The sequence below is a fragment of the Echiichthys vipera genome, assembly GCF_963691815.1.
Source record: "Echiichthys vipera genome assembly, chromosome: 4".
In the NCBI taxonomy this organism is placed as follows: Eukaryota; Metazoa; Chordata; class Actinopteri; order Perciformes; family Trachinidae; genus Echiichthys; species Echiichthys vipera.
In genome coordinates, this window is record NC_139829.1 from 9,577,879 (window position 1) to 9,593,414 (window position 15,536).

The window sequence follows — 15,536 nt, forward strand, 5'->3', positions numbered from 1 at the left end:
TTAAAATCATTTAAATTTAAATTATTATTGCGATTATTATTATGATATTCAATGGGTATCTACCTGGATGTTGGCTTGAGTTAAGCATTTTTATGCTGCATTCAACCTGACAATAGTCATGCTTTGAAAAAGCATTGTGTCGGTTTACACATATGTTCAGGGACACATTTCCTGGCATATTGCTCTGTCGAACGAAGGATATAATTATTTTGTTCCAACTGACATTCGTCGTGTTAAAGCTGAAGTCTGTATTTTTCTATAAAAAATACACTTTTTTTTCATATTTGCTGAAACTGTCACTATATTCTGACAGCACAATAAGATGGATGATGTGTGAAAAAGTCACATATCTTTACCTCCACCAACTGTTCCTGTCTGCTCCCGGAGCTGTGTGCTCCTAATGGCATCTGCTAGTTCACGCCACACCCAGAGCCAAGCTAGTCTCTGACCCACGTCAATAACTGCTCTGAAGTCCCATCAAACTGAAACTTGGCGGCGCTGATCAAATATGACTCGCTTTTCTGTAACCGTATTGCCTATTTCTAATATAAAGTGTTTTCAGAAACATATTTTAGTGTAGCATTTAGCAGGAAAATGTCCTTATGAGAAAAGTTTGTGAATCTCCTTCTCTTTCCAGTTAGACATTTTTCTAGTTGCTGTGCTCCAGTGTAGGCCACAGTGTGATAGAAACGTCATCAACATGTCTATTCACTCTAAGTGAATACACTGAAGAATGAGCAGCTTTATTCACACATGTTCACTCAGAGATTAAAATGTCTTTGCACTTGGGAGTTGGGAGGGTAAACGTAAAGGTAACGTTTGATGGCCAGTCCTACTGATTGGGATATTTGCCTTCTCACATGCCAGGTAATATCTAGAAAATTTCTTGCAGTTCATGCGTAAAAGGGACTTTAGTTTCAAACACCTTTGTATATCTAACTGCCATATACTGAAGTCCTCTGTAACTTCAAGTCACAAAAGCTCTCAGTTTCAAGGATAACAAACATCATAAGACTTTCTTGCAGCACATTTTCTATCAGACTTTTTCTTGCACGCACAAACCAGAAAAAAAGATTATCAGCAGTCTGCATGCCTGCGTGCTCTTTGCGCTCGCTGTTCAATTCAAAAACAAAGAGAAGCAGCCACCGGGTAAAGTTCATCCAAAGAGAAGGGATTCATGTTTATGAGTCCCTCTAACACCTCAGATGGGGCTTTGGTCGGGTTTTACATATCACTGGCTGCTTCCCTACTGTGCAAATGTAAAAGGCTTTAAAGGTGTCAGATTAATTGAGAGGTTTCTTTAATAAAAAAAGAAAAAAATCTTCCTGAATTGATTTTTCTTACCTCAGAAAGAGACGCCTGAAAACTATTCTCGGCCTGTGAAGGGGACTTTTGGTTTAAGGTGCTGGTGAAAAGAGCATTTGAATGACAGTGTGGAGTTCTTCACAACATGTTTGTATTTCTCCACTGGGCCCGGCCTGATAAGACTGTTTACATTCCCCCCACCAGAATATAGAGATTAGCTCTATTTGTCTCACTGAGAGTCGAGCCCTGAAGGAGTTTTTGGTGTACTGTTAAAATGCTTTATCATCGGCACTGAAATCTACAAAAGCACCCCCTAAAAACAAAATAGCAACATAAACCGTTCATCATCTGAAATGTTTCGCTTTGACCGACAATCCACTCTCGCTCTCACAGGCTCTTTGAGATCAGAAAACCCTCCTTGATGGTTTTCAAGTGCTCCGCTCGGCATTTGTGAAAGACTAACTCACCTCCTGGCCCTGCGATGACTGTGGTGTTTGCGTCCTTTTCCTTTGATGCAGCCGTTTCTGTCCGCAGTGTCCACCCTGGTGTCCGCCGATTTCCTCTCATCAGCTTTGAGCGGCTGGCAGGCTGTTGTCTCTAAGCTGTGAAGAAGGCAAAACAAAATAATTAAATGTTTGCTCTTGTTCCTCTTCATAAGAACTTATAAAAGTGATTTTTCTAGTTGTCCACACAGTTAACACTCCCATTATACAGAAGTGAGGAGGATTTAGCATGCTTGGTTTGCCTTATTTTATTATTTATTTTATTCCCCTCCATTTTGCCCTGCCAGCCATTCTCTGAGAAAATTGGAGGTGAGCCATTTACCATTAAAATCAAGGTGTCAATTAAAATCTAGGTATTTACATGCTTCAGTTGCCTTGACATTTTCAGAAATGCTGTTTTCTATCTTGTGCTGGGCAGATGCAGCCGTGGGAGATGCATGGTCATGAGGATAGTTCTCCTTGAACTTTTTCTGATAAACCAGAGCTTCTACAGTTTTAGTATAACATATTATTAAGATATGTTGACCAGCGTATTCTTGGCAACAGGTTCGTAAGATACCTTACGAAATATGACGTTCATTTTAATGCCATGTAATGGTAAGTGGAAGTGTAACGCAATGGTTAAGCTTAGGAAACAAAAAGTGACTAGGTGGTTAGGGTAAGGCATCAAAACGACTTGGGGATTAGTAAAAAAAGGTTGTAGTTTAGCTAAGTACTTCCAGGACACAGGCAGCGCCACTGGGACACAAACTCCGGTCGCCCGTGTGGAAGTCTTGTGTTTTGGGACCCATCGACCAACCTGCCGTGCCCGCCTAAATGGAGATTAGCTGTCTTCTACTACAGCACCTCATACATATATGTGGAATACACACAAATTCCTGTGCATTACTCTTGTTTTTATATGTACTGATATAAACACAGGCATAGAAGCAAAATAATAATTAAACTAGATGTTACATACGCAGCCTTATTTTCAAACATATTTTCTGAGGCAATTATTTCTGGCTTCCAAACAATGCTGCCAGTCAGGTGTCAGGTGTTTACTAATTCACCCGTTTCCACCTGAAACGCCCAAAAATGTTCATTTCTAGTCAAATGCGGCTGCTGAGCGAATGACTAAATAAACGAATGATGAATGATTAGATGTGAGCACACAGTTCTAGGCCTGCTTATTATTCTCTGTTTTAGTCATGGGAGATTTGAGAGTAATTACACATTCTCCTCTTCTTCGAGTGGCTCCCGTCTGATTGTAATGAGAAGAAAATCAGAGCCGGAGATTAGGCCGTCAACACCGCTGCCGCCTCTTCCCCCAGCGAAGAGCAGGCAGGAGCCGTCGCTTTCTATCTTCCTCACCTTCGCTTTCCTCTGCATAAGAGGGAGTGCCCCCGGCAGGGAACTAATAATGTAAAACGGCAGACTGGGTGCTCCAACATGGTCGAGTGTTTGAAAGGTGATAGGGGAGATAAAGATGACCACAGGAAGGATGATTAGTTTGATCATGAGGCTGATGACTGGTGATTTGGCTGATGTTCTCCTTCTGTTGTTGTCAATAAAAAAAAGGCTGCTTATATTGTTTTCTGGATCATTATTTGTAATTTATACTGCCTGAGATGACAAAATGATCATTTATTCACAATTAATTTTACAGTGGAGAATGAATATCAGTGACCTACCACTAGGAGAATAAGAAAAAAAATCCTCTGTCGCATTATATAAAGTCTGATATCAAAATATTGATAAAATGCGATGTAAAACATTTTCTGGAACAACTGAGAGATTCTTAATAAACAAAAATAACTAGATGGATTAGGTTATGATTTTAAGCACTCTGAGAATGGCTTTATAAATAAAGGGGCCTTGCCTCGCCTGCTAATTGATTTGTTGCCCTAAATGATGTCATAATCACCAGGATTTCATGGGGATGACCATTAGCTACAACTATGCAAACAGTCGAAATAAGAATTGAGAACTGGTAACAAATTGGAATTGGAACCGTATGCCTAGATTATCAGTTCTTGTTTTTTAGCAGATTATTTTCTTTGAAAAACATGCAAACTATAATAAAATAGTTGCATCGATGCTGAATGAAAACCTGTCTTTCCACACAGAAAATTGATCAGGAATCAATAAAGAATCGGGCCGATAAACAGAAATAAAATCGCATTATTTCCCATCTGTAGTAAACAGCATAGAAAATAGCACATTATTAACTAGCGATATACACTTAGTGGTCAGTTTATTAGGTACTGTATATCATCCAATCATATGTGTAAATGACCTTTCTCAAATGCGAAAATGAGTAGTGTGCTTAGAGGAAGAAAGCTCAATGGGACACCAAAATACTCGATGGCGATGTAAACACTGCCATGGTGAAGTGAAAATAGAATGAGGATGTTCTGGTGGAACAGTGAAGACAATTCGTGTCTGAATGCCTGTGTACATCAAGATAGCCGTGGTTGATTGGACGGGATTCAACGTGTCTTCCTTGTCTCAGCGAGAATTTATGAGTACTTTGAAACAGTGACCATTTCAAAAGGAAAATGGTTTTCTAGACTGATCCCAGCAAACATTAGGGATCCATACAGTGATTTTGTCTCACCATCTATCTACATACACCAATAAGCCCTGCATCTTGCTGCTACACCTTCATTGAGCAATTTGACGACTTCCTCCACCTCCCCTCCTGCTTTTGTAAGTATTTGCATTTAGATGTATGTGAATTTCAGTGTTTCTTCCCATACATGATGGTGTTCACTGAAAGTATATATTTATCTGACAACGTTATTCAGTCTACAGGTGCCCACACAGTCAAAATGAACACCAAACTAAAAATGTTTCACTGATCTGATGTATCGTAAAAAGATCCAACTCCAAGAGAGTTTTAAAGATTATTTTATTTTTGGCAGTTTTCCAAGCCTTTTTTATATAGGACAGACAGGGAATGGGGTGAGAGAGGGGGGGGGGGCATGCAGCAAAGGGGGTCAGAGTCGAACCCTTGGCCGCTGCCTCAAATACCTTCAGTCTCTTTACATGGGGCAACTGCTCTAACCACTGTGCCACCAGCCGCCCCTCTACACAATTTTACAATGACATCACAGTCAATTCAAAGTCATAAAGCTGACATATGTTTACTTAAAGGAAGATCCCAACAATATAAGCAATTTACACAGGAGAACAAAAGGGCTGAAACATTTGCTCTTTTGAATGCTCCGCTATGTCCCTGAATGAAGCTGTAATGGAGAGTGGCCCAAAGCTCCTTTAACCCCCCCCTGCTTCTTTGGTATTTGCTGTCACTCTGAGAGCTGCGGTTGATGAGTTCTAAATTAAATCGATTTCGCCACCACGAATGCACATTCCCTTGATCCGGCCCTGCAATTTATGGCTGAAACTTTCCAAGTTATAAGCACCTGGATTTATTGCTGGCTGTGTGTATCTGTCAACCAACACCCCCTGCGACACACACACACACACACACACACAAAAAAAATCCTTTTGTGTAGTTGTAATTCAAAACGGGGCAGCATTTGAGGGTATTTAAAGGCAATTCAAAGTACCAAGCTGGCAAAAAAGCTTCAAATGAATGTGAATACTGGAGCGGATTAAGTGAGAGTACCTGCTGACAAAGAATTACGTGGAAATGAATCCTCCAAAATCCTGACTGGATTTGTTTACCACAACACAGGTAAAATGGAGTCGCAGACTGGTATCGGCTCCATTACACTCCCTTTTTGAAATACGGCACAATGGACATGCCCCTCATTGTACTGCAGATACTGGTAGCATCTCACTTCTTGACTTTTTTGCCCTCTTCCTCTCATCATATGTGTCATAATATACATGTATGCTTAAGCACAGCTCCCTTGGCGATGAGTAATTCTGTAACTGGATGCTGAAAGGAGTGACCATGCTGTGACTGGCTCTTGTTTCTGTCTTTGTCACAGAGGGAAACGTCTCGCGCCTCTCGACATGGGGCTCCTCAGCTCCGTCATACACGACTGTTGTTCGCTGTCACGTGGCTGGGTAACAAATACTGACAGATGGTGCACAAAAACACACTGCAAACAGGAAGAGCTCTTTTTAAAAAGGGTGAGGACGTGATTTTCACCTCCGTTTCCAAATTTGGATAGAGAGAGGGGTGCGGTGCAGGGTGTGCCAATGCTGTCTCCTACAAGAAAAATAAATTTAAAAAAAGACGCCACATGGCGCAGCGCAGTGTCCTCCACTCGTCCACATCACAATCGGCCTGCTGCTGTTCTGTGCAGCTTAAGTGCAACATGGAGCTTGGAGATGAAAAGGATAAAATAAAAATAGGAGAATTAACTCTTATCAAATCTGGAGGAAAGTCTGAGGGACGGAACCATTTCAACAACCATTTTACGTTATAAGTGGCCGAGGCCTCCATTGCTCAAGAATTGTCTGTATTCATCATTGTTCACGTTTCTTCATTCAGATCTTTTTGTGATCAATTCCATTCTGAATGATTCCATTAGTTCAAACAACTCTGAATTGTTTTTGAGAACGTCAGATATAACAGCCCATTTATTTAAAAAATTGTCGGATTGAAATCGGGCTTGGACAGAAAAAGAACAATCTCAAGTCGGGCTTGATTTTCTGGGCCCCGATCCAAGTTGGAACCTAATAACTGTGTATCACCATATCTCGATATCCAATTAAATCACGATACAATTCTACTGAAAGGCCAAAAATTATAAAATAAAATTATCGCCCAGTCCTAATTAATGGCTAACAACAATTATCATTTGTTGCAGCCTTAGATGAGTCGTATGTGAATGAAATGTTAAGGAGACAGGGTTAGTTTACGTGTGACAGAAGAGAAGAGCAGAACATGTCTAACCTTTTTATTCTTTTCAAACCATCTGCTTGTTTTGTTGAACTTCCAGCTCTGTTCTGATATATTCATAAAACATCATTGACTGCCAAAGTCACAGGAGGATCATCATAGTTTGTGTACAGTTTCATTGTCCACACCCCATTTACGATGTTAAATTGAGATAAACTGCTATAATATCTGCCAGGAGCTGCTCTGTAATCTGCCAGCTGCTTTACACAGCACTGGCTTCTCTGTCGGGGCGGCTCAAACTCACAACATCAGCTGACATCGTACAGGTGTGCAAGGAGCATACAGGCAAGCCATTAAACGAACCGGAAAACAGTGCTCCACAGCTACTGTTGTTTGTATTAAAGACGTGTCAAAATCACACCAGTGATTAACACAGATAGCATTCTCAGCTGCATTAATTACATTCTGCAACGACATGTTTTCATTTGCACTCTCCCTTTTTCAAATCAAGTGTTTACTCCAAGTACGGGAAAAAAACCCTGCCTGTCTGGGCCGTTGGGGGACACAACAAAACACACAGCACTCGGATGCAACCTTTTCCTTCTGACCCTTGCGGCTATAGATACCTCGCTGTGACAGAACGATATATTACAAGATCGAGTTAAGAAACACTCGAGGGGCATTACATGTTCAGTGATGTCATCTGTTCCTGAGAGCACAGGCAGATGCACTCGGTTGTGTTTTGCTGTGTCAGTATAAATCAGTGGTACATCGCCACATATGCTTCTTGGGTCCATTTACTTCAATTATTTTTTGTTTGATTTGCAATGTCTACACTGAATTATCCACAAACTCAAGTTCTTCACTTAAAAGTGGTAATTTATCGTCGTAACGAGTAAATGGTTCAGTGGTTCTGTCTCTTTGGCTTTCAGCCCTTTAATGGAGTAGTTTGAAATTTGGGAAAAATGCTGATTTGCTTTCTTGCAGAGAGTTAGATGAGAAGATTGATACCACTCTAGCGTCTGACAGCAGCCTGTTAGCCTAGCTTAGCAACTGGCAGAGACTCCAGGAAGTTACTGCATCTGGTGAGGAAATAGCTTCCAATGTAACCCCTTGTAACACGTAAAATTTTTAAACTTTGATTTTTTTGCACAAAATTATAGTTTTGGTTAGTAAGACATGTTGGTTATTACCATTTTGCTAATTTTGGACAGAGTGAGGATAGCTGTTACTCCACAGTCTTTGTGCTGAGCTAAGCTAAAATACTGCTGACAGTAGTTTCATATTTTCCGTACAGACATTGAGTTGTATCAATTCCTTCGTCTATTTCTTTAAAATGAAGCCATGTCCAACATCACAGTATATTGCCTGTAGTGTCGACATAAGTTATTAACAGTTCAATCTAGAGGGTTATTGTTCTTCTCAGATAGTTTCTTCTGAGGTCTGAGAGTAGGTCTACACAAATATGCAGTATCCTTGTTGAATGTATGTATGTTGTGTGATATCGCTTGGAATAAATAAAATAGATATTAAGGTGTAATCAGTTTTACCTTGCTGCTCCTTTCAGTATGGTTTAAAAATACATACATTTCCAACATTATTTCATTGAACATCGAACAGAACACACAAGGTACCCATAAAAACAAGAATGACAGCTGTATTTTAAAGCGCCGTTTTCTACTGATGCTCTGATAAACATGATTTTAAAAGAGGTTTCTTCTTTCTGATCCCTTTAAACATCTTGTGAACCCCAGATCGGGAACCAATAGTATAGTGCTCAACAGAATCTGAAAATATGTGCCTTTTTATTTTCAGTGACTTCCTCCAAAAACCCATATTGGTTGACCCTGCGTTTAGGTTGCCATGCCATCCTCAGAGGTGCTCTGTCCTGCTGATCACTGAGAAAACTCCCGCCTAATAGAGCCGGTGAATAACAAACTGTGGCAAACGAGTCAGGGGATATATAAGGAAGGATCAATACAGCTAAACCTGAAGCAACAACAGGAAAACAACACCAGGGGATCGATGGATGACACGTCACTTTTAGAAGTCCTAACTAGAAAAAATATAGAATTTCATATCAAAGAAAATTAAATATTTGTGGAGCACTTATTATTTCAAACTTCATTAAAAACGTATGTATAGTGGAAAAAAACCCTCTCTATAGTGGAGTGGCCCTCAGTCAAACAACCCAAACTTGATTATTCAAAGTGGAGGGTTGCCAAATTGCACAACTTAGCACTTAAGTAGCTCTGTTTTAAGTTACAAGCATGTAAACACGTCAAGGCTATCAGAGCTGATAATGGAAACTGAGGAAGGACTTGCATGACCTTCATCCTCTCAGGAGAAATTTGTGTAAGTGAAATCAAAGTGTGCAAAAAAGGATGCCTTTTATTTTTTTTCCTCCGTATATCCACAGATGATGGAAGAGTCCCCCCGCCACTCGTGAAGTTCATGAAGGCTAATAAACTTTTCATTATCCCTGTCAGAGCCACCAGGAACAATTGATTATCATTATTATAGGAGCGATGATAGTTGAGATAATTACCAGGGAAAGATATGATCTACTACCACAATTAAAACCCAAACAGGGTGGTCCCAAGGCCCCTTTGCTTTAATTTGCACTGAGTGTTTATCCAAGTCTCAGACTTGAGTGGAGAACAACATTATCACCGCCCAAAGGACACGAGTGAACCATTAAACCCACACAAAGTGGATCAAACACATCCTGAAGAAGTCGCTCAAGACCTGTTCAAACTTTCCAATGCACGATGGATACTGCTGAGAAGTGTTATTGATTAAATGTTAAGACATTTTGAGGCAATCATTCAGCAAAAGACCAGCACACAAACACAGGCATCAATTAAGGAGTCCCAGTCAATTAGGCACATAACCAAAAGATCCAACCACTTGATCACTGAAGCTGCCATCAAAACAGTACTAAATTTAAATGAGCTGGTTTGTTAGGGATGTATAATCTGAGAACACTTTATGTTGCTGTGAAATTAAACCAGTTTGCATGGCTGCTGTTGTGAAAAACGTTATGGGGGTCGTGACGTCTCCTGAAACAAGTCTGTTCATGTGAAAGTGTTGTTTCTATTCCTATGGGTAAGAAAATCACCTCATGAATTCTCTCCTCGGCGCAGGTGATTTTTTTCCCCCCAACGTACGCAGATAGGTAATAGATTTTTTTTGGGACATTCCTCCTGCTAAAATAAATTGCAAGGATGGATGCAAATCCTTTTGGGCGCTTGAGATCAGCCCCAAATTGGCTGCCTCATCTTCCTTACAATGCAAGATGGGAAGGCGGGATGATAGAAGTGAACATCAAAGATTTAATGGCTGTTCAGCCCCGGTTAGGAGGTATCAGTGGCTCCAGGCAATTTCCCCGTCTTTGCTAGTTTGTTCCAAATGTAACATCCAACTTCAGCAGTAAGCTTTGACAGAACATTAGGCTGTAATTATGTAACGATGGGAGGGAGTTCTCTATTTTAATTTCAAGGTTCATGATTTATCTCTAAACAAATTCTCTCTCTCAACAGTTCGTATTGAAGAGCTTCACACATCAAGAAGCGATGGTGGGAAAGAAACATTAACTCAAGTACATTTTTAAGATGCTGGTACTTTACTTGATTAGCCTATTTCCATTCTATGCAACTTTATACTTATACTGAAAATTACGTATTTATTAGTCCACTACATTTATTGGACAGCAGATTTGACATAAAAACACACACAAATTTCTCTGCTATATAAGCAGTGGTCACATTTCAGATGTAAGCAGTTACACTACAGAGAGATTTCCCCACTAAACTTCTCAGTTTAAATAACTGTCAGAGGTCGAAAGAGGTAAAATTAACTAATATTTCACAATAAAGTAGTTTAGATCACAGAAATATTCCAAAGAAATACATGTGTACATAACATCTTTCTTCTTCTTTGAACTTGAATACTTCTAACCCCTCTGTCAATGAACTAAATGCTATTTGTTGAAAACTAAATGGAGTTGGAGGTGTACATCCTGTGTAGTTAATAATGTGGCATTTGCTGGCCCTGATTATTTCACTCAGAATAACTACACAGTCTTTGAATATGAAATAAGCTGAACATCCTCGCCTCACTATGGGCCAATCAGCAATAGTGAGCCCTTTACCCTTCCTGTGGGTGAGTATGCCGCGAGCCACAGTGACTTTGACGACAAGTGAGGTTGGTTTATTCAATTATTGTGTCCTGATGATAAAATGGGAGCAACATAATGGCTTGATTAATTTCCTTATCACGGCGAGCACAAAGAGTAATTACAACCAAATCCAGGCTCGGTGTAACACGCATCAATCAAATTAAAGCAGTCTCCACTCGGCAGCAATCGCATCCACGCAGAGAAAAATAGTCGATTGGCTCAGACCTCTGCCTCCGGCCAGGGAAGTGTTTACCTAAGAACTGTAACTCCAAGCAAAGGTCACTGCGGGTGATTAGAAAGCTCTTCTGGACCTGTCAGAAATCTTGAAACAAACTGTGTATGTACACTTATAATCCCTGTGTGAGTGTGGTTGTGCAGGACCTCTGAGGATTGATTCGCCTCAAGCTGTCATTAAAGCTTGCAACAATTTTGACGACTGGCAGCTGCTAACAAGCAGGAAAACTGTGTAAATGTAAGGCTGCAATCAAATGGCAACACATAATAACGCACAAGCAACTCCATGACGTCCAATCACATCCATTACTACTTACCACACAGAGATTTACTCACAATGCTGAGTTTCCTAACGATTATATGAAACTGAATTGATGGTGTAGTTGCAGGAGTGTCCAGATGAATATTTTGCTTTCATAATGTGCAAAGGGGCTTTTGTTCTCTTCACTGTTATTGTGAGGTAGAATTGGTAAACGGAGGCTCAAGCCCCTTTCACAAATGCAACGAAAACACGACATTATCCCGACATTAGCCAGAGGAGCTGTTTGTGAGAATGCACGTCTTTACCATGACTTTACCTTGCCATACATTCAAAGTCTGTGTAATATATTGGAACCACTCTAGTTTCTATCATGAAACTGGAAGAAAACGAACATCCAACAGTGATGAAATAGGGTGATTTACACAAAGAATGTGATTTACTTCTAATAAAATACAACAATTTAATAATAACAAATTAGAAACACATTTGCTGAACTAAACAAACGTTTATTTAACACTGTTATCAGCTTGTACACTGTTGCAGCATTTGGAAACGCTTTCCGTCATGTAGACGGACCAGAAAAAGCCAAATGGGGCTCATGAGTGCAGGCATTGGCTGATGCCGATTATCTCAAAATGGCAGTAATCAGCCTGATTCATCGGCCCGATGAATCTGTCTATCACTAAAAGACGCCAACGAAAACGTCTAACTGTAGAGACAACAAGATTCTGGCTGGTTAGTTCAGAGTAGGATCGATACAGGAAGAAAACTCTGACCTCAGCACTGCAGTCCTAACAAAAATAATAAAATGTTCTCTGTTAAAGTCTAATGAAATTCACAAGAAGGATATAAGAAATCGCTACTTGCTTATTTTGCAGATGTTATGAAGCTAGAATTAGCCCCAGGTTTTTGTGCCTTACCATTTCAGTCCCAGAGCTGGGCACCCGTTTCCCAAGGTCATCAACAAAATCTACCACTGTTCTGAAGTTATTACTCCTCTAACCACCTGGATGAAAAAAACTCCATCTGCTGCATGATGAAAATAGATTTCCAACTTTTATTCCTAATCCAAACAAACATGGTAGCCACAAATAACATAAAATAATAACATACCTGTATCCTATAATACCTTTATTTACATGACACTTTTCAAAAGCAAGTGCTTCACATAAAACATAAAAGCAACAGATGCAAAGTGCAATAAAATGCAAATAATTTAGATGAAATGTAGAGATGCTATAACTGGCGATATGCAATCTTCTTTTTGATCTGAGTGTTGCAGTAATCTAATCAGGATGTAATAAAAGCAGGGTTGCAGTCTCTTAAGTGCTTTGCAGATAAAAAAGATTGAATTTTGGAACTCTTCCAAAGATGTGGGAAGGAGGGTTTTATAAAAGAGTTCAGTTGGTGATCAGAAGTAAGCCTGTTATCAAATGTGACACAGAGATTTCTGCAGTGAAGCTTTGAAGACAAGACATCTGACTGACCGAGGATCCTGAACCTATGATAAGAACCTCTGATTTTTTCAGGTCTAGTGTAACTGAATAAACTTCTATAAGACCACCTCTAGTTTTCTCAGTTGCAGGACATTATTGACATCTTAGGAGAGGCAGATCTGAAAATCATCAGCATAACAATCGAAACCAATATTGTACTTTTGAAATATTTGACCTATGGAGAAAGAATATAACATATCTCCTTGATCAATCAGTAAACCGTAAACTAAAATAAAAACAACTCTTATCAAAGTGGATGCTGAAGCTTATCAAAGTGTAAATGACTAAAACAGACACTGAAAACAGCTGATAAACAGAGCTGTATGTCAAAAGTAACTCCTGACAGTCATTTTAAGATACTCACAAACCAAAAAAAAACACATTTAGTTCTCGGTTTGTATCAAGTTAGGCATCCAGTTTCTTTTTAAGGAAAGAATTATACTGTGTTAACATTGATAGAACCTCCTTAGAACTATTTCAAATAAATAACCTGGATGTCTCTGTCCAACTAATAAGCTATTATGTCCTGAAATACTGTGCAGCAAAGAATGGGTCCCTAATTTAAGGAAGGAAAATAAAAGTACAAAAAGAAAAAGTACATCTTTACCACAAAAAATATGAAAGTCAGTAAAATCAGACCACTCTTTCCCCAAACTCTGTAGCTCAATCAGAACATCTCATTAAAATAAAAATTAAAATAGAGTAACTGTTCTTTAAATGAGAACTGCAACATCAACTGGAGGATGAGCCCTTTTGGAAAATGAATTGATTTCTTTAGCCAGTGAATCTTAGCATAAAGGCTTCATTTGACTTGAGTAAACCTGCTTGATTCCATTGGCAGCTTTTTCTATTTGCCTACTCTCTGTAGAGCTAAAATCAAATCAAACCACACTAGTGCTAGCGCTCAAATTCACAAGAGTGTGATTCATTATAGGAGCTGCTACAGGCTGAGAGTAGGGGAGACCTTGTCGATGGGAACGTCGAGGAATATCAACATTTGAATAACGTCTTCATATGACATGTTGCTGAGTAAAAAATGTCTTATTCGATGGTGACATGTCAAATACAGTCACATGTATGTGTCAGTGCTTTCTGCATGGCAATGACTCGTGTCAGAGTAAGGGCAGCAGCACTTCCCTGTGAATTGGAGGTTTGGAGCCTGAGGCTCTGACAAAGTTGGCACCGTTCCCTGGTTCCTGCTGCTTTACAATTCATTGCTGTTACAAGCCGCTTTGGCTTGAGAAGCAAAGTTCTAGGTGAAGTTTATTCAGAAGAAAGAAAAGGGATTTTGAAATCAGCATAAAAACTGCACCCCCAGCAAACAGCAACATGCACAACAGAGCTCGCCTGACTCTTGATTGGCCCGAGACCTCATGTGAATGCCCACACTGTGGTGCTGCCATCATCGTCATGCTGCCATCATCATCGCCGTTATGCCCTTTGTGGTCAAAATCAACAATGCTATTTCCGAAGCATTTAGAAGAGGAATAACTCGGCAACACATGGTCCTCCTGAGCCAGATTGTTAACATCTAAACTGGTGGTGGATCTTCTCTGTCACGCATCATAAACCTTTCGTGCGCATCAATTACTTGCTTCCAAATCAAGTTCGACGTGATTAGAGGGTTCTTTGTGTGAAGACGGAGGGAGGGGAGAGGCATAGTTGGGTTTAATTAGCAGCTTGTGAGGCGCATTGCACTTCTTCCTGTGTGAAGGAGATTACTGAAGAGCCTTCTGCACTTGCTAATGTAGCTAATGTATGTGGAGTACAGCGAGCGTTAATTATTGCACACAACGCGTCAGGAGGAAGCTGCTGAGGGAAAAGCCAGTGGAAAGAAGGTGGCAGAAAACATTTCTGCAGAGTTTGACTAAAAGAAGATGAGTGGAGTCTTTCAAAACAAGTCGGATCAGGGAAATGAGCCTGTGAGTCTATGCTGTGAAAGAGGTCCTATTTTTCCCAATGAAGTGTAATTTGCTCACTCAAACAGCAGCTGACAGATGGGTTCAGAATTGCACATTTCATTTGCTCCATTGTGAATGTTGGATTTTGGGCCTGTGTGAAGATTTATTATTTTTTTCCCAGAGAAACTAAGCAAACATCAACTTTTTCAGGACACCTTTCCCAATTAATTAAGAAAACAGACAGAAAGTAAAACCGCCATCTGGCTGAAACTTAACCAGCCACATAAACAAGCAATATTTACCCATTACTGCAAAGAAGACCGTAAATAACATTTTCCATGACACTGAAGCTAATTTAGAACCTGCTTTGACAGACCAGCAGCCATATCTCTGTGCATTAAGGGCCTTCTGAGCTGCCTTTCCCCCACTTCTGCCTCCAATTATCCACCATCACTTTCCTTGTTGTTGTTTTATGGGAACAATTCATATCATTAACTCAAGGATTTCCCCACAAACCTGTCTGGATGTACAGACCTCGATGTGGGAGCAGATTGGGACCCTATACTTTGCCATTTCAATCTCCCCCGTCCTACCTTAATGAGCTGCTCGAATTCCACACTAATTTGTGTCAGTAAACATATCAGGTTTCGCAGCCGGCCATGACAGGTGGAATGAAACTCAATGGGCCAATCGACATCTCGGTGCGGGAGAGAGAGTGGGGGAACTCCTGACAAGATCTAGATATACGCTGGTAATTAGAGAACATGTTCAGGGTGAACCAACATGTTCGCTTTCTTTTCGACTTTCCATCTCTCCTTTTTTAATCAACCTCATCCTCGCTGTGACGCCCTCCC

The 15,536-nt window shown here is 40.1% G+C and overlaps 1 protein-coding gene across 1 annotated transcript in view; it reads right to left on the reverse strand.

The window, feature by feature from the left end:
* Window positions 1-15,536, reverse strand: part of srrm4 (serine/arginine repetitive matrix 4) — a gene marked incomplete at both ends in the record, with an annotated part of 59,554 nt that overhangs the window by 19,377 nt on the left and 24,641 nt on the right. Inside the window, one exon of the mRNA XM_083912170.1 lies at window positions 1,773-1,907. Coding sequence (XP_083768296.1) covers window positions 1,773-1,907 — 135 coding nt within the window. The remainder of the gene's footprint in view (window positions 1-1,772; window positions 1,908-15,536) is intronic.